Here is a 19,239-nt window from a genome sequence, read left to right on the forward strand (position 1 = left end):
AAAACAGAAAGCGGGTATACCGGCGCGAGCGAGGGCACTATCATAACGTACGAGCAACATATCGCATGACAACGGGCCCCAGGGGAACACCGTTGCCGACCTCGCTGACCCCTGCTGTTTTTGTGCCGGTGCACGTCGAGTCGGAGCTTTGGGTCCTGGTTCCAAACCAAGCGAAACATGCCGACACGCCGTGCTCTAGCCCCAGGGCCTTTCGCAACGGCGCCGCCGACTTTGAGCCGCGAAACACGATATTACTACGGCTCTTTTTCTCCGGAGCACCCATGAGCACCACCTCTTCCTTTCCGCGTTTCTCTCTTTTCAACCGAAAATCACAATTTCCAGATAAATCGTATTTATAAAATGTAGGTATGTAACGAAATAGATGACAGAGCCCATTAAAGAGTCTCGATTTCTCGTACGAGAAAGAAGGGAGAAAAAGAGAAGAGGGAGGAGGGACTAGATTACGATCGACGATCGGATTAGCCACTTCTTTAGATTAGAATAATCTACGAGCTGGTGTATCGGCAAGAGAGTCTCTCGGTGTACACCGCAGTAGAGTCGGCGTTTACCAGCAATAAGTAACGATAATTACACGTTAATGGCGACCAGGTTGCTCGTAAGCTCGCGCACGCTCTTCTCGACGACGAGGACGACGATGGCGACGACTTTGCCGATATATTCGGTATTTAAATTAACCGATCGATCGACCGTGTTCACCTCGCACATTATGCAAATGCCGTGAAAACACGTAAGTTTTCTGCAAAACCAATTACACCGACGCGACATCGGTACCGCGCCCGGCCGGAGTTAATTGCAAATTTTTCATATGTTCGGTCATTACACGCTCGTTTCATCCGAGAACTCTCATTTCCCTTCTTCGTGCGCATCCAAAAGGAGCAAAAAAAAAGGAGCGTGTCTTTTGCGGTGTAAATTTCGGTCACCTCGGGAGATCGGTCTTCGAAGAAACGAATCTAAGCCATTTCACCGTCCTTCGGTGCACGAAGGATTCTCGTTTCGTGCCGAGGCAGGACTTTGAGCCGAGACATAATTTATCACTCCGTTTCGCCTATTTAAACGTCAGAGATTGGCGACAAGTGGCGACAAGAAACGACTCGAGCTCAAGGCAGCCTTGATACATTTCGCCTACACGCATTAGGAGAACGGCTTTTCCATCTTCCGCGTGTCGTAGGTGTACGTCGTCGTCGTCGTCGTCGTCGTCGTCATCGTCGTCGTCGTCGTCGTCGTCGTCGTCGTCGTCGTCGCCGCCGCCGCCGCCGCCGTCCGACTCAAGGACAGTTCTCCTTTTGCCCCATCATCGTCCTCGTATACTCGTGTACTCGTTCGCGGAGGAAGGAGCCACGCGTGGACTCACTTTTCCTCGGGTAAACATCCTCCTCCGCTCGTTCTCGTTTCTTCTCGATGAGAAAACAAAGCGAACCCGTCCCTCCTCTCTCTCTCTCTCTCTCTCTTGCACGCGCAAAAAGATTTTTCCATCTGTCTTCTCCAATTTTTGCTAGGAAATTATCAAAAATACATCCCCAAAAATCGAGTATAAATTGTTCGTTCGTTCGTTCGATGGATCGAAGGAGGAATAAACATCGAATTGCGTCATGCTCAGAGGCAACGCATTTTAGAGATGGTACCCGTAAACACTCCTTACGAGATTTTCATAATCGGCCGCCGCTAAATTGCAACATGAAACGAGAGGAAGATGAAGAATACCAAAGGAATATGTTTACGAACGCGATTCGATGCTGGGATTATCGCAATTTTATGCGACTCGAGTAATCCGCCTGAAGAGAACTGGAAAATACGTTTATAATTTGTACAAGGCTGGAGCCGAGATTTATGGATTTACAGATGTTAAGACTTAAGTCGACTGCAAGAGTTATGCGCGCGACTTATTAAAAAGGAGGCACATTGGCGTAGAGTCTCGCAATGCACGGTAAATCTGATCGCATCGCACTAGTATATAATTAGAATATCATCATCTTTCTTCGAACGAAATCAATATAGTTTATTCGACGAGTCATTGGAGCGTCGAAAATTTGACAATTCGCAAGTTGGGAGAGTTAAAAGCACGTGGATCTTTTCTTTCGAGTCCTTTCGAGCCGGACACGCTGGATTGCACACACGTGGGCAGAGAGTCGCGGCGGTCTGTCCGGTGGTGCTCGGTTTGCGTGGGCCAAAACAATTCCCACTTAATTAAGATAATCGCTTGTTTATGACGCCAGGGCTCGGCTTATCTGTCGCCACTCAATGAAATTCGTTTATTCCTTTCACAAAAGGGTATCGCGCCTTGCGATTTATAAAAAAAAATCTTTTCTTTATTTTCGACGATAGAAAACGACGAGGCCTTATCGTAACCTCAAGTAGAAACCTGAATCGACTAAAGATCAGATAAAATAGGCGATTCTTGTAGGGGGAAGTAACGCTAACGTTTGTTCAAATTAAAAACGCCGAGGGCCTCGAAACGACGCGCTTGCGCCTCTCACCAGCTACGCGAGAAGATATTAGCGCGGAAATTACGAGAATAAAGGGTACGATGAAAGGCGAGGCGCGATTCTCCAAGCGCTCGCAGCACGCGAGCGCATACCGGGTGGTCGCGTCCATTGTGGGTCAGTGGGTCTAATTAGGTAATTAGCAATTTGTATCTCGCCTCGATCAAAGCCCTTCCCTCCTTTCGTAATTCCTTCTCTCTCTCTTTCTCTCTCTCTCTCTCTCTCTCTCTCTCTCTCTCTCTCTCTCGGTTGGCTCGCTCGATGGGTCCGAGGAGCTCGAGTCGGGTCCGATCTCGCGAAACTCGCGAGAAAGCGTCGTAGAGAGAGAAAGAGAGAGAGGGGGGGGGAGGGAAAGGAAATTATCGAACGTCGTTGCGCGCAGCTCGATTAACGTTCCCTCGTCCCTTTTGACTGGCTCGTAATTACTCGCCGAGGTGGTAATTATTTTCGTCTCTTTATTCGTCGCGTATAAGACACCGGGGCACGATGATACTGCCGTGGGCGACCGAGAAGTAGACGCGCCGAAAAAATCCTATTTCTTCGATTCGTTCTCTTCTCTGAGCGCTCGACTCCGTAATTAAATCTGTCGTCCGACTTTTCCGCACATCGCTATAATTTTCTTGTCTCCTGGGAGACGACAGCGTCGTCGACGCCCCGTCGAAAGTCGAATATTCGGTGCATCCACGTCGGTGCGAAGACAGCGGTTAAATTAAAAACAAGTAGGTACGTCGCGCTTTCACCGCTTCGGAATTCACGTCGAGCTCGAGAGAGCATCGTCGCGGCATGCCAACCGATGGAGGGAGCAAACACCTCTCCTCTTTTTCTCTCTCTCCTTCTCCTCTCTCATTCTTGCTCTCTCATTCTTGCTCTCTCATCTTCCTCCAGCAGCGACGATTTCCCACATTAGCCGCGTAATGACGCCGGCGCGGCGGTTTCGTCCGGAATCGCAACGTTGTTATTACCATTTCATTACGTCGCGGCGAAAACGTTAGCGAGCGCCGCGACACAAAGTACGGAATAATTTGCCTTCGTACGAAATCGCAGAAAGCAGGTAGCGAAGACGCAACGAAACTAATTGCGGCCTAATAATTGCGCCTGATTGCGACATCGTTCTTGAATTTTTATCGATTTCGAAGAATAAGCTAGACGGCATATCAGTAGGTACCGTAGTACGACAGACGATAGGCATAACACCGTGCGACTCGTTTTTCTCTCCTACGAACATTAGAAATTGTCGGCTGACATAGAGTTACGACGATCCTAATAACGTTTCGAATCTCGATAGATTGAACGGCGGTGGTTAGCGCGGTGGAGAAAATCATATGCTCGAAGGTAGACTTCAAGCCGGTTCAAAAGGCGAAGGACTCTGCGAAGGACTCTCTGCGAAGGACCGCAAGCCTGGGAGGAAGGAGTCGCGACGGGACTGTTGCATCCTCGGCTTACTAAATACCGTTGCTCAATCTCCTCCTGACCACTAATCGGAAACCATATGTGGCCTTTTCCATCGCATCGCGTTATAAATAACGCGCGCGCGCGCGCGCACGTAATAAACATGGAGGTTGTTGTTGATGACGAACGCGTAAAACAAACTCTGAACGCATAAAGAACTCGCGGAGAAAAGAATAAATGCGAATATCGAGCTTGGAATCGTTATTGGCAATCGTGTAAGGAAGCGCGAAAAAGGATAATAGACAATGGAGGTGTATTGTCCTGCAAAGCTGACAAGTCGATTCTTTTCTTCGAGCATTATTAGTCCGTTGTTATAGTCGTCCGAAGAGAAATCGGTGAAGGAGGGAGACATGCATTTTCTTCTTAGACGACGAGGACAAAGTGGAACGAACGCGCGTTTCGAGAGGAAATTATGTACGGACCGTTAAGGATTGCGGAAAGATTGAAAAATTTTATAGATTCCGATTATTTTTCGTAGCTTCCGCGAGTCTGTTCGCGGAACAAAGCGCCTCGTGTTACGCCGTTATGATACTTCTCGTTAATAGGTACGTTAGAGCGTCCTTGTAGACGAACTTCCGATAAGGAAAAATGACATAGAAATGAATTTTCTTCGATTTAATCGATCTTTGTACGCCGCCGTTCTTTATAGATATAGCGGCGAGTATTAGTTTGGAAAAGTCCGATAGGACGATCGCGAGAGCGATGTCCTATTTAAAAAGTATGATAGATATGGTTTAATAGCGCGCACGGTAATCGCGAGGAATGGTATGATTTTAATGACTTAATTGCAACGCGGCCCGACCCTGATACGCGAAGCGTTGTTAGGAGATCCTTTCTATTCGAGCGTAAAGACAAGGGGGATGGAAAAAAGTACGAAGAAAGGAAACGATTAAGAGCGTTTGCGCGAGCTCTCGGTCTATCTTACGTAATCCTTGAAAAAATCGTAGAAAATCGTAGAAAAATAAAAGTCTAGCGATTCTAGGTAAACGTAGACAAGACTTTGAACGAATGCGAGTATCTCGATTTCCTTTGAACTCGTTTCTCCGTGTAACAATGAAAATAAATAAGGGAGAATAAAAGATCGGCCGATTATGGCGATCTGTAATAATAATAACGGTGTCGGTTGTGTCGGATCGGTGCGTCCTTGTCGGTCGTGGCAGCGGTCTCTTCTCATAAGGAGAGCCGCGTTCGAGAATGAAATTTTTCTCGCGACCGTGGTTTTGCGCGCGCGTCATTCGTCGAAGGAGAAAACGGCGAGAGATACGGCGTTCACCAGGTGGCCGCCGATCGATTTGCACCGATCACAATGGCGCGTGGGCTACAGAACTGTCCCAGGTTAGCTCGTCGTCGTCGTCTTCGATATCTCACAAAGTTCGTTTATTTATTTATTTATTTATTTATTTATTTATTATTAATTCGTTACCGAAAGAATGTGATTGGTTAGAAGATAGTAGCGAAGGAGCTGCATCGAAGTCGAGTCGTCGATCGTGGCAAAGACTCGAATTAGGAGTTTCCGAGCACGAACGCTCGCGGAAGGAAGAGAGGATGTCCCGTTTAATTCGCTACGCGTGGGCGTCGCGCAAGAAACGATGCTAAGGTAGTCGCTAACGTTATAACAGCGGACTCGGTCATCGGAGTTCTTTGGCTCTCAAAGATCCCTCTCTTTCTTTCTCTTCTTCTTTAGCGCCGAACTCTTCACCACCTCTCCTCTCTCGCCTCGCTTTCGATCGATCGGTCAGCCTTGAATACCAACTAACGTCACTTCCTTCCTCTCCGTCGATGTTTTCCGTCGCCGACGTCGTTGAATTTCAATTCGCCGCCTCCTTTCGATGCACGCATTCCTCCTCCTTGTTCGAACGAACCTTTCCTTTTCCTTTTCTTTTAGCGACTCTACCTAACGAAATCTCTATTATTTATCCTTCCTTCTCTCTTATTATTATCGTTCTTGTTCTTTGGCGAATATTGAAGCGAAATTCATATTCCATAAATCTTGGTATTATATAAAGACGTAGACGGTAGAATATATCGATAATCTCAGTCGATTCGATGTCCCACTAATGAGACATCCATGGCGTTCTGTTCGCCAAGAGATAAATCAAGTTTTGCACGCTACGTTGAAGCGGACGAAAGAAAGTCTCTCGCGGTCCTTCGAAGAGATCAAAAATAAAAGGAGTAAAAGGAAGAAAAGAAAGGAAAGTGTAGTCGCGAGGGAAAGCCGTCGCGAAGGAAACGATCGTCGAGATTGCGTTTGGAGGGCACGTGGCACGTCTCGAACGAAGGAGCGAGCGATTGGAGAGGCACTATAAAACAGCATGTTGCGTGCGTGGGTAGTCTGCGCCGCCGCCGCCGCCGCCGCCGCCGCCGCCGAACGTGTGCCTCTTTTTTTTTGCGCCTGCACGCACGCCGTGCACGGATTTTTGTTCGCGAACACGCGAACGCAGAGTCGACGACGACGACGACGACGACGACGACGACGACGAGGACCGGCATGCGCGCAAATTTGAATGCTATACTTTCCGAACACGAGAGAGCGCGGCCACTTCGATTCGACATATCTCGAGCCGGTTCGCCCACAGAAACACGAAGCACGTCGATGCGTATGAATATGCAACGATAACGCAGGATTTATTTATAAGCGTGACGCAGAAATCGATCCCTCGCGATCACCGCGTACGATTGACATAACATACTCAATGTGGAAATGATGGTGCGTGCAACTAAGAAAGATTATTTTGTCGTCCTTAACGACACGTCGTATGCCGGGCAGAATCGGTCTTACGATATTCGCACGTGCTCATGGATTTACCGCGAATCTCGTAATGGCGTTAAACGTTTCCGGGAAATTCGATCAAAAGTTAATGAAACTAGGAGGGAAGGGAAGGACGAAGAAAAAGCGCTTTTCGTCTCGGCGCGAAACGCCATGTAATTATTGGAGACCGGTAAATTTTTCAAAGCGAGCCCTGTGCTACATTACGCGCGCCGTGTAATTAGGAGGTGCGCGCGCGCGAGAGAGAAAGACCTCGGTCATTCTCCGCGATCATCTTCTCAACGAATTGGAAGAAAATGCCAGATCGAGTTTCTTCCGTTTCTTCGAAAGAGCTCTTATCGCGTCGCGTTAGAGATACGTGTCGAGGAACTTGCGATGATTAAACGACAACGTCTTCGCGCTAGACCTTGGTCGACGCGAGTATAACGGCACAAAGGTAGAATTGACTCTTGACTCTTTAGATCGTAGGGATAAAGAATCGAACATCGGACCTACGAAGTCGAACGGGAAGGAGCCAGGCGGAAAACGACTGGTGGTTCTTCTTAATTGCCGGTGTCTCTCGAAATCTCGAACGTTTTATCGCGTCCACCAATTAGTTGGTCATTACGAAATTCGTTTCCACGCGAGTCGAGGATACTTCCTCGCGTGTGCTCGGAGAAGGCCCATCTTCCGTTTGCGTCGTTGCCTTTCGTGGTTTGTTATGGAAAACGAGCGTGTCGCGTGGGACGTTTCATTAATGACGACGTCTCGTTAAACGCGACCCGATACGAGATACGTTCGAGGTTATCGTCTTTATAGCACCGAAAGGAGGTCCCTCCGTTATAACGCGAGATTCCGACATCATTTTCTCCTTAGGAAATACGACCTAAGGCGATAAGGCGAGAGATCTTCCTCGCCTCGTAATGATAATATTTCGGCTGCGATTAAACGTCCATCTTATTTCTTTTTTCTCTTCCTCTCTCTCTCTCTCTCTCTCTCTCTCTCTCTCTCTCTCTCTTTAAATTGCAACATCTTTCTTTATTTCTTATTTTCATCGTTCGACAGGCGCAAAAGCGCGCGTCGAACGATGTCCGAAGGAGCGAATTACTCGACCGAGAAAAGACTTGGTTGGAAAGGTACGCGCGATACTTTAAAGGTGAAAGTTTGACGTGGACCGATATCGTGTCGTCCGCTTCGACAAACTTCCTAGCGTCTTTCTTGGTCTGTACTCTCGGTCGACTCCTAGGAATCCTCGAGGAAAAAGAAGAAATTTTACTTTACTGGATCTATCGAGAGAAAATGAAAGGCAGAGAGAAAGAGAGAGAGAGAGAGAGAGGACGGGAGTTCGATTTTATCGAAAACTCGTGTGCCTACACTCCTCGAGTCTTTGACTCGCGAAAAAAGAAAAAGAAAAAGAGATAAAGAAATATCAGGGAGGTTCGATATCGAATAAGTTTCTCGCACCCTTTCTGCGAGCTACGGAATTTACGATTGTCCACGCGAAAGCGTAGGTAATCGACGATGATATCATCGTTATAAATAGGCACGCCTTCTGTCTCTCTTTCCCGTCTATATACCTATATTTCTCCGCTTATAGTTTGCGGCCGAGCGCACCTTACACGTGCTCTTTCTTTTGCAGAACGTGCTAGATACAGTGTGCTCGCGCCACGCACACAAACGCGCAGGTGCTCTCGTCAAAGGTACTAACTCGGGTGCGCGTATATGAGTAACTTGTCCTCGAACACTGGCGTCCAGGATTTAGAGCGAACGGAACTCGTCTATCCCCACCACCTTCTTCCTCTTCCTCGGAGTTTTCGCGCGCGCTAAACGAGTCTGTTCCCGTTCCGCGATAGAAAATCGAACTTTGAGCGTCCTCTACCTGTTCCGCAATAAGAATATATAATGGATGTAAACAAAAATTTATACATGTGTGTGTGTGTGTGTATATATATATTTAACTTGGCAAAGATCGTCCGCTTAAAGAGACTCTCGCTCGTCGAAATCAATGGAATAATGGGAATGAGTGCCGGCGCGTCACTGGTGGCACACGCAACCTACGTACGTACACGTACGACGACGATAGGTACACAAGTGTCGTAAGCGGTACGAGCAAATACGATCCAAGATACTTGCGGCAGGTAGGAGAGTCTCCTCTGGATCCCGAGATCACAAAAAGTAATTGCAGAAAAAGGCGGTCGATAAACGCGACAAAATGACGTTCTAAAGACTGCGAACGGTGGTCCGCGGATTTAATGAGGAGAACTCGACTCGGCTTCGGACTCGACCGCGGACTCGGTGAATCGACATAGGTACGTACGCAACGGAATTCGCTGCCGGATAAAAGCTCGCTCGTACAGCTTTTCTCCTCTCGCTTCTTTGCCCGCTCATCGACGATGAAGCGGAGGAGAGCGAGGAGTAACCTTCTTTGTTTCTTCATATTACTTTCTCTCTCTCTCTCTCTCTCTCTCGCCTGACAATAGTCCATTTCGATCGTACTTTTATTGGATAACTATTGGATAAGTGAAAAGGTTCGCACGGTCGATGAAAAAAAGAAAAAAAAGAAAAAAAAGAAAAAAAGAAAAGAAAAAGAAAAGAAAACAAAAAAAACTTGTACACTCTCCAAGAGGGGAAAGAATAAGGGATAATCCGGGTATCGGTATCCGGCGGCGGAAGCGGCAAATGAAATAGAAGAGGTGCATTTTACGCGGTGATAAAAAGGCCCCTTGGCCGTTTTTATTGGATAAAAAATGGTCGGATTCCGAATCGATAATCGAGAGCATCACTCTTGGGGGATCGGTGTTAGGGCGAATAACGAGCGGATGATTACAGTTGCCGTGAGCATAATGGGGCAAGGCCCCAGTGAACGTTAAAAACGAGTGTGGGGTGGGCGAGAGGTGGGTGGGAGAGGGGTTGGATGGAGGAAGATAGGCGGGCCCTCCTCCATCGATTATTATAGGCGCCTTTGCACGAGCGCGTACAACAAAAGTACAACTCTGCAAGGATGATGGTGGTGGTGGTGCATCGTTCGTTGACGAGAGCGCGTAAAACACGAACGGCTTGCATAATAAAAGTCTCCCTCTCGAACGGATCGTTCGATCGATCGATCGATCGATCGATCGGAAACGTTCGTCGTCGTTCTGAAAGGACCGTTAGACCTTTTCATCGCTTATTCCGAACGGAGGGACGAGACTTCCTCCTTCCCGACACGCTGAACGTGGATACGGTCGATCGAGCTGCGAATGGAATAACGTACGCGTTACTGCTTTACCACTCATCTTACCGATCAACAACGCGACAACAGCGCAACGGACTGCCTTTGCAGCCTTGACCGCTGAACATCGAGCTGAATTCAATGTATAATAAAATAACGCATTGTAATAAATAATAAAGATCTTCTCGTCCGATCGAAAAAAGATAACCGAGTGAAAGGGTAAAGCAAAAGCGTACTCACACTCCTTGTTGCGATCCATGGCATGCTGAAGGGGCGAGTCGTCGACCTCCGCCTTCGGCGGCGACTGATTGCCTTCGGCCATCTCTGCTCCTGATATTGGAACACCCGCCGTCTTCCTTCCTGCCACGTCCACCGTCGTTTTATCCTGTTGCGGCGAAGCCCTCGTCGTGCTTTTCTTACCGTTCCCAGCGTCTCTGCGGATTCAAGGGGATCGGACCGAAAGGGCCGAGTTTTGCGAATTAATCTTTCATACGTCGCTTTGGGGAAGAGACCGAAGAAAGGAGGGAAAGAAAGAAAGAAAGAAGGAAGGAAGGAAGGAAGGAAGGAAGGAAGGAAGGAAGGAAGGAAGGAAGGATGGACACCGCCGCGCGCAGGAACGCCGGCAAAACAAAGTGTCGCCTCGATCTTGGATCCATCCTTCTCGAGGAAAGAAGAGCCTTCGTGCTTTTTGTATCTTCTCGATCGACGAATGATGGATCAATCGACACTCGAAAAGTACCAATTTTATAACATGAACTTATCGATGGAGCGATACTTTCAAACGACGTAGTTATCTCTGCGTACATACGTATTAGCTTGTCCAACATCGTTGATTGATCGATCGGTTATTCACGAGGGAAGGAGAGAGAGAGCCCGACGCTTATCGGCCGATCTTGCTAAAGTTCAAAGAAAATTACGCGCAGCTGGATCGTAAGAAAGTGACCTGCAAACTTTCAAATCGTTCGAGCTTTCAAGAGGAAGTCGGTCGTTAGGAACGCTTATGTTCGCGCCCATGTATCGATGGACTATTCGAGAAGGATCCAATGTCCATCGAGAAAGAAGGTGGAGAAATAAGAAAAGAATAAAGAAATATATTCACCTTTCGTCCTTGTTGTCGCGCCTAGCGTCCTTTCTCTCTCGATCCTTCTCCTTGAAATTTTCAGCCCTTTTCGACTTTGCTTTCAATTTGGAATCGCCCTTGGCGACCTTGTTCTCGAGGACACCGCTGGAGTCCGCCGCCACGTTGCTACCGTTGTTCGACCGAGGGCCGGAAGTACTGGTCGACGAGGACGTAGAGGCTCGGCCGTTAGTATAATCCTACGGGAGAAGAACTTTTTCTCGTTATGCTTTCGGCTTTTCAGCTTTGCGAAAGGAAAGGGAAGAAGAAAAAAAAAAGAAAAAAGAAAGAGAAGAAGAAGACGTAACAGAGGAAAGGGGTACTTACCTTAAACCACTCAGGATAAATCGCACTTATGGTATCCAAAAGGTCCTGATCGAGCTGTATCCTCCAAAATGGGGAGCCGCTGTCCAACCTGTGGCCAGACTCTGAAAACGGAGAAAGACGAGCGACGGTGAAAAATTTGATTAGACGATTGGGTGAAAAAGCGAGCGGGTGAAGGAAGGAAAGCAACGGGGAAGAGGACTCTTCGAAGGGAGGATCTCCGTAAACGAGGATTGACCGGTAAGGACCTCGAGAGTCATTCCCACCGCATAAGGGCTAATGGTCCCCCGTCGACCAATAGCCCCGAGGGCGTATCAAAACCTCGCGGAATGCCGAGCAGGGAGTTCTTTCGCGCATTCCACGGGATTCCCTGCCTAATTTAAACGTTCGTTCCTACCCCGGTCGTGGTGGAGGGATCACCTCTGGACATAGCAGAAGCAAAAGAGACAAGGGGCTCCGTCCGACCAAGGGGACTAACGTTGGTACCCGTGGAGTAAGAGGAGGATCTGGAGGATGAGTGAGGGACGAAGGGAGACACGTCGTTACGACGACATTCTACGGGCGGCCGACACGCGTGCCCTGCCTTCGTGATCGAGAATCGAACGACGAGATCGACCCAAAAGGTAGAGAAAGAAGGAGGAAGATGCGGGGGCTCCCGCGGGACTTTCGGATAGCCGCGAGCTCGGAATCGTCAGAAAACACGATGCATTCGCGATAACTCTAACTCGTACTTCGAGTTCGAGTATCGATAAAAGTCTCTCACTATTTTGTCCTCCTTAAACTTCGATTTACGAGCAGGCGGTTCACGTATCTAGACGATTTGCATGATTCATGAGTCAAAGTTCGTCGCGAGGTCCAAAAGCGCGGATGCCTTTTCGATCCATTACAAAAAGAAAAAGTGCTAGAGAGGGGAAGTGCCTTCGAGAGCGAGACCAAATGAATAGGAGGAAGGAGAAGAAGGGAAGGATTTCACCTTAACCCAATAAATGATTAGTGGGTTCCTACGTGGCGTAGAAAGGAGAAACGGAATAAACGGTCCAATCAGTATGCAAGCGTCGGACAATCCGCTGTAAATCACGCCGTGAATCATTCGCTGACATAAATCTAGTCTGGTCGATCAATACGCGCCTAACCGGTCGGACACATTAGTTAAACCTGGGGTACATCGTCGTTTACAGGACGCGCGCGCGCGTTGATCTCCTGGTTAACGCACAAAAACTCTCGGAGGACGCCAATGGCCTAATAGCGCCGATTCGAGAGTCCACGGTAAGGTCTATACATCACCCGATGATTCGCGGCCCGATCGTAGATCCGAGATATCGTCAGACTCTAGCAGAGGATTCTCTTCTTCCCCTTCATCCTACTTTTGCGTAATTATCTCGGCTCGTACGAGCTCTCGCATCTTCGTTTCGTCACACTCTGAGGACTCACACGCTCTTTCTTATCGTCGATCGACGTCCTTTAACTCGGATCGTTAGCTGGATCGTTTTTTCTTGACATTTTCCAAAGATCCTTCTTGCTTCTTTTTCGGCTCTTTTTCGGGTCAACGAATGGACGAAGAAGGATGAGCGGGTAGGCGATGGAGGAGGGCGGGGAGTGGGGAGAGAGAGAGAGAGAGAGAGAGAGAGAGAGAGAGAGAGAGAGAGGAAGAAAGGTTGCATAAAAAGGTTCAGGAGCTATACGAAAACAATAACAAATCTTTCCAGCCGGTTTTGCAGAGAAGGTGGGGCTAGGGCGATTGAAGAGAAAAAGAAGGAGAAAGAAAGGAGGGTTGAGGATGTGGGGGGGGGGGAGAGAGAGAGAGAGAGAGAGAAAGAGAGAAATAAGAGAGACAGGATCCCTCTCGAAGGACATATTCCGTGGAAGATACCGAATGCGAAATGCATTCCTCGGAAGCGGGCATGGCGCATCGACCGCCCGTCGAAATTCGGGCAAATAAATCTCGCGCTCTTCTCTCTCTCGAGCTGCACCTTTTTCTTCTCTCTCGCGATCTTCCGATCTTCGATCAGCTCGCACAGGCGTATCCCGAGGTTGGCGCTCGTGAAATTCAAGGAGGTGTACGCGGGGAAGAGGCGCGTGTACGCCCTTGCGTCTGGCCCAGAAGCGGTTCTCTGAGTCACTCTCTCTCGTCAGGCCCTCTCTTTCCCCGCTCTACTACCTCCTCGTCCTCCTCCTCTCTACCTCCTCGCGGCCAAGTTCTGCTGCCTTGCCTTGCATCGCCTTGCATTGCCTTGCGCGCTCGGTAGCCGCGAAAAACTGCGCGCTGCACTTCGGGAATGTCGTTGGCATGTACTGGGTGTTCCCCTTTGCCGCCGTCTCCGCGACCGACAAGAACGGCGACGGCGAGCTTCGCCCTTCCTCCCTCCCTCCCGACCCTCCCTCGCGGCCCTTTTTTTAAGGACCCCTCGTTTTCGAGGAATCGCCGCCCGGACTCGGGATCTTCCTGCTGATCCGTCCCTCCTCTCTCGTCGATACGCTCGATCGGCGAATTTTCGTCAAACGATTTCGACGTGCGTGCGGCGCGTACGCCGAGAAGCGATAATAGCTCTTTGTCGGTCCTTATATTCTCTTTTGATCTCTTGAATTTCATGAAATTTTATTTACCCGTCTAATCTCGAAGAGATAATGATCGTTCAAGGCGCCAATGCGAGGATATATCGCCCACGCTACGATAAGATCGCTCGATCGCCGAAATGTCAAAAGTATCGTGGGATTATTTAGCATTTTTCGACGAGCGTCGGCGAGCCTGCCAGATTACAGGGTACCGAAATCGATCGAGTTGGGATCGAAAGCTCTCGCTTTGTCTCTCTCATGAGAAATAAACTATTCTCGACGACGACGACGAACGCGGGCGTAACCGACGCACGTCGCTCGCACCGTCCGTCATCGGTACTTATTAATATTCATCGATCGGCCGAGCCGATCAATAATTTTGCTCTTAAAGTCGAATAAGAGATCTTCGTGTTTTCGTCGAATACGAATAACACAGGCTACTTGTAAAACGTCCTACGCAATGTCTTTCTAGATATACCAAACATATAACTATTTCGATTATTAATCGAGCGCGAGCTAGCGTGTTTCTCGCGAAAGGGTATGAACCGCGTCGAGAAAATGCTAGAGGATCCGGCTGAAGAAAAGAAAAGGAGGTGTTCTCACAATAGCCGTGCTTTGCCGCTCATTAGAGGCTGGGTCAGGGGTCAGGGGATACCGGCGCTTTGTGTTTTGGCTCGTATGTACGTACGTACAATGTCCACGCACGAGCCTCGCTGTTTCTTACCGTTTCTCCCTGCACTGCTACACGGCACCGCGAGCTCGTCCTCTTTGTCCGAAAGTCAATAGCGTTAATGAATGAACCCTGCGTGATATATAATGCCCGTCCGACTTTTCTCTCTCTTTCTCTCCCTCCCCCCCCCTCTCTCTCTCTCTTTCTTATGTTTTTAATCGATCCTTTTCTGCCAATAAAACACCCTACGCGCTTCGACGTTGCATCGTGAAAAATGACTTTCTTAATGAAACACCACGGGCTCGTCCCACAAGTCGATTCGTTACACCACGATACGATTCCATGTAATTATTCAAATTTCTTTCGACGAAGTCGTGATTTCGTTCCTACGATTACTCTCGATGATGTCACCCATCGATTTCGTTCGAACGACGATCACGAGGAAGATCGGACAATTATCCGACCGATTATTCGATTATCTTCCGCTTCATTTTCGAGGTATAGAGGATGAGATTTTTTATACTGCGGAGGGTTGGGATCGTAAAGTAGCCCGTTCCTTTGTTCTTCTTCGTTCTATACCCGTTTAAGCAGGAAAGTACGATTATAAATCGCGCGAGCTCCGTAAGCTCGTGCGGTGCACACCGATACGCGCGAAACGAGCTTGGACGATCACGAGCGTGCGTTCTCTCGCTGACGGTACGGGCTCCACTTAACCCATAACCCCCAGCTTCGTATATCTTGTCGACAATGCGTACCGATGAATTCAATACTTCTTCCCGCCACACCCTCGGAACTTCCTCAATAAAGTTGGCCCTGAGAAACGCGCCGTTGTTGGGTCGGTAGGACTTGCCGGCAATCGTTTCTCCTCTTTACGAGTATATACCAACATGCTGGAACTTTAAATATTTGTAGAAAGCGAGAACTTTCGATAGCTTCCGAGTAGGTTTCACGAGTTCGCTTCTCACGAATCGATTCATTTCCTAGATTCTCCGCATTCGATAGATTTTTCAATCGTGTATTCGATTGATCAGTAAACGTCGACGAATTGATATAACGCGAAATTATAAAGGAAAGAACCGACGAGATTCCATATGAAATAATACATATTACGGCTACTACTTGTTGAGCGCGGCAATGATACGCCGAGGACAAGGAGGAGGAGGAGGAGGAGGAGGAGGACGACGACCACGTCGTAACGAACGGTGAAAGTCTTGAACGTTCGGTCCAGGATGATTGATGTCGCGGACGACGTTCGATCCGACGGCGGAACAAACTTCCCTTCACTTCGATGTTCATTCGAATTCCGTGTTTATAGAAGTCGTATTACCGATTCGATCACGGGAACGACTATTTGTTGACTACTTACAGTCTGAACCTTGATTCCAAATGAATTTTATTCCAAAGACCGAGGATTCTAACTCAATACCGATTGCTCGAAAGATTCTAAACGATCTCTAATCAATTTCATCGTTTGCTCGGTAACGAGTATTTACCAAGTTACACGACTCGGATGATCTTTAGTGCTACGGTAGTTATGGAGATAGAAATCGTAGAAATAGAAATTGATTATCGAAGCAAAGATACGTATTTAATAGTTTGATCTGTTAATCGGATTGTCACGGTCCATATATTAACGATAAAAGGGCAATTATAAAGTGGTGGTATAAGTCGCGGTGGTTGAGTGTCTTGCACTTGGCGGCGGTTTATAGTTGGGAATGACATCATCGACGATCTTCGACATACACCTAGCGCGTAATCGGTGGGCGAAGGCGTATCAGCTGTGTCGTATCTTATTTCCGTCTTATTCCCTTGTACTACCGCGTGCTCTCTCGAGCGTTCGAAAGATCACGATAGAGAGAGAGAGAGAGAGAGAGAGAGAGAGAGAGATTGCTCGCGGAGGAAAGAGGACGAGAGGGAAGTGCGTTGGCGTTGGCCTAGAGAGGGAGAGACAGAGAGAGGCGCGCGCGCGCCGCGTGTGTGGGTCGCGTGTCGGTAATGTTAAGTTAGACCTACCTGGGCACATAACTAGCCAACCGTACGACGACAAACACTGACTCGCTTGCTCGCTTGCGATTCGCTACCGTCGCGCGCCTCGTTCCAGAACTTTCCTCTCGAATATTCGGTACACCGACGCAAAGCGCGTTCTCAAAAGGATTTCACGTGGGACGAGAATAACGAAGGACGAACCGAGTACCTCTTCTTCTCTTTCTCTCTCTCTCTCTCTCTCTCTCTCTCTCTCTCTCTCTCTGGATTTCTCTAATTAATTTACAGACAAAGCTTACGAACTCTCCCAAGTTCCTCCCTTCGCGACGACCGCGTCGAGTCAGTCGGTAGCACTTACAACGCCTTCCTATCCTCTTCATTTTCTTTCTCTATTTTCGATTACACGTTGCAAATGATAAATGGGCAGGATGCCTGTTCGAAGTAATAAAAGTCGGCTGGTATGGTATGCAGAGAACCGCGAGTATTCCGCTGGCAATTTGCTAGCGGCCTCGGTTTCTCGTCCTTTCTCATTGAACTTCCGAAACGCCGTTAATATACGCGATTATTATCCCGTATAACAGTGCTACAATCGGAAAGGGTATTATTTCTTTCATTTTTCCTCGCACTCCAGTATCTTCCTTTCCGAAGATAATCGTAGTTGAAAACTCTTAGGCTTTTCTCGAGTTTTCCGATATGACCTAGGTACTCGCTATAATGGATTTTTTTTCTGAGACACCCGTTACCGGCGCGCGTGTCGGGCCATCGCACGACGGACTCTACGGGGGTGGCGCGCATATATGCTGTTGACCCGTCGAGGACCGGTTCGGGTCATTCCTTCCCCCCTCCCCCCTTCATCGAGGCCTCTTTTCTCTCTACCTCTTACTCCTCTTCTCTCTACGAGATATAGCCAGGTGTGACGTCACGCGTGGAGGCGTGATAGCTCGTACACGCGTGCGTGCTTGCGTGGGTCGACGCGTGTTCCAGGTGTGTACCTGCGAGCCTCATCAGCCTCTTCTCTCGGATTGTGCGAAATGTCGTGAACGAACTCGCAAGAAAATAAACTCTCGAAACGAAACGAAACGAAACTACGAAAAGAGGATCTATATTTTCGATCGTATGCCTTCAAACGAGTTACGCGACCGCTTTGTTTTTCGGGACGAAACCAATTAAATGCGATAGAATAAAAAGGGGGAGCTGTTAATCCGTTCGAATATGAAATCTCGTGGGACGCGATGGAGGAAGAAAAAGAAGAAGCTGAAGAAGAAGAAGAAGAAGAAGAAGAAGAAGAAGTAAAAGACGAAACAATCGTTGTGGCATCTCTCGATGATGGAAATAAATTGCTAATTTTATACGTCTACAGTCCGCGGTCTCGTTTCTCCTCGTCGATGAGGATAAAGAAACGACTAATTAATAATTCCGTCGTATTCCTCGGATTCGTTGTAAAATCGTGTGGAGACTTTTTTCCACGACGCCTCGTTTCCACGAAGTTCTCACTCTTCGGATATTTATTGAGAGAGAAAGAGATCGCGGTGTGTTCCCTTGGTATCTTTTCTATCGACGATAGAAGAAATGTAGGAATGCACGCGCGGTACGATGATCTCTCTTCTCGGAAGCTGCAAAGGGCTAATGAGAGCGCAGTGCGAAACGCACAAGAATCTTTCGTTCTCTCCCTCTCTCTCTCTCTCTCTCTCTCTCTCTCTCTCTCTCTTTCTTTGTCCGCCAACGGGACGATCCTCCGAAATAAGAAAGCAACGCTAATAAAGATCTTGATTATCTCGGAGGATTATTATCAAGACGTCATTTTAATAGCGAGCGATCGCCACTTTCACGTTACTTTTATATAGCTGGTGACGATTGCGAAAGAGTGAACCGGTACGAGGAAGAGGTCCTTGATACATTCGAAGGAGCTCGAAGATTGGACCGCATCGTAACTAACAGTCATGTTAATTACCTCGTAACTTACACCCACGAAACCGCGAGGATTTTTAGCCGAACCCGACGGGTGGTTCTTCGATTAAATCGCCGTACAATCGCGTATAGGTATTTTTAGCTATCCCGGAGCAGAGTTTTCGAATTTTTAAGAGTTCTAAAGAACGAAGCTCTCGAATGGAAGACAGTACGTATGTGCGATCTCTTTAAAGGGAACTCTCGATGTCCATCGAACTTTGAGGAGGTAGGCTCCTCGTTACGTTTTCCATCTCCGCTTTGTTGAAGAACGATGGATGGTAGTCAGGTAGGAGAGAGGGGATAGATTTTCGAAGAGGAGGAGAAGGAAGAAGACGGACGTCTCAATCGAGTCGCGGAACGTTCACGGTGGTCGACAATGCCGGGGCAATCGCGTATATATCCCTCATGAGTCGGTGTTCACGCCTGCTAATCACCCGGAGTTCAGAGCTCGTACAAGGGTGATTAATGAATCAAGACCGTCCCGGGTACCGCGGGACAAAGTTACGAGCGAACCTACCGCAGCCCTATATCAATCCTGATTTCCTGAGGCTGGTCTCACAAAGGAGCCCTTCTTCTTCTTCTTCCTCCTCCTCCTCCTCCTCCTCTCCACCTCCTCTTCCTTCTCCTTCCCTCCTTTTCTTTCTCCTTCAACCCCTTCTCTTGCTCCATCACGGATTCCCCTAGTACAATACAAGGAGGAACGTTCAAGCATGCATCAAGCAGTTCCGGCAATTCGTT

General features: G+C 48.2%; 1 protein-coding gene across 7 annotated transcripts in view; it reads right to left on the reverse strand.

The window, feature by feature from the left end:
* The window catches only part of LOC124421975 (myocardin-related transcription factor A), a 152,517-nt gene that overhangs the window by 38,962 nt on the left and 94,316 nt on the right, over positions 1 to 19,239 (reverse strand). For 4 of the 7 annotated variants that reach the window (XM_046957795.1, XM_046957796.1, XM_046957797.1 and 1 more), the window contains 3 exons: positions 11,352 to 11,452; positions 11,007 to 11,238; positions 10,148 to 10,341 (listed from right to left, as the gene is read on the reverse strand). In XM_046957795.1, coding sequence (XP_046813751.1) covers positions 10,148 to 10,229 — 82 coding nt within the window. In that variant the 5' untranslated portion in view covers positions 10,230 to 10,341; positions 11,007 to 11,238; positions 11,352 to 11,452. The remainder of the gene's footprint in view (positions 1 to 10,147; positions 10,342 to 11,006; positions 11,239 to 11,351; positions 11,453 to 19,239) is intronic. The other 3 variants (XM_046957793.1, XM_046957791.1, XM_046957792.1) reach the window with 1 other exon arrangement.

This window comes from Vespa crabro, chromosome 2, assembly GCF_910589235.1.
Source record: "Vespa crabro chromosome 2, iyVesCrab1.2, whole genome shotgun sequence".
NCBI classification, from domain to species: domain Eukaryota; kingdom Metazoa; phylum Arthropoda; class Insecta; order Hymenoptera; family Vespidae; genus Vespa; species Vespa crabro.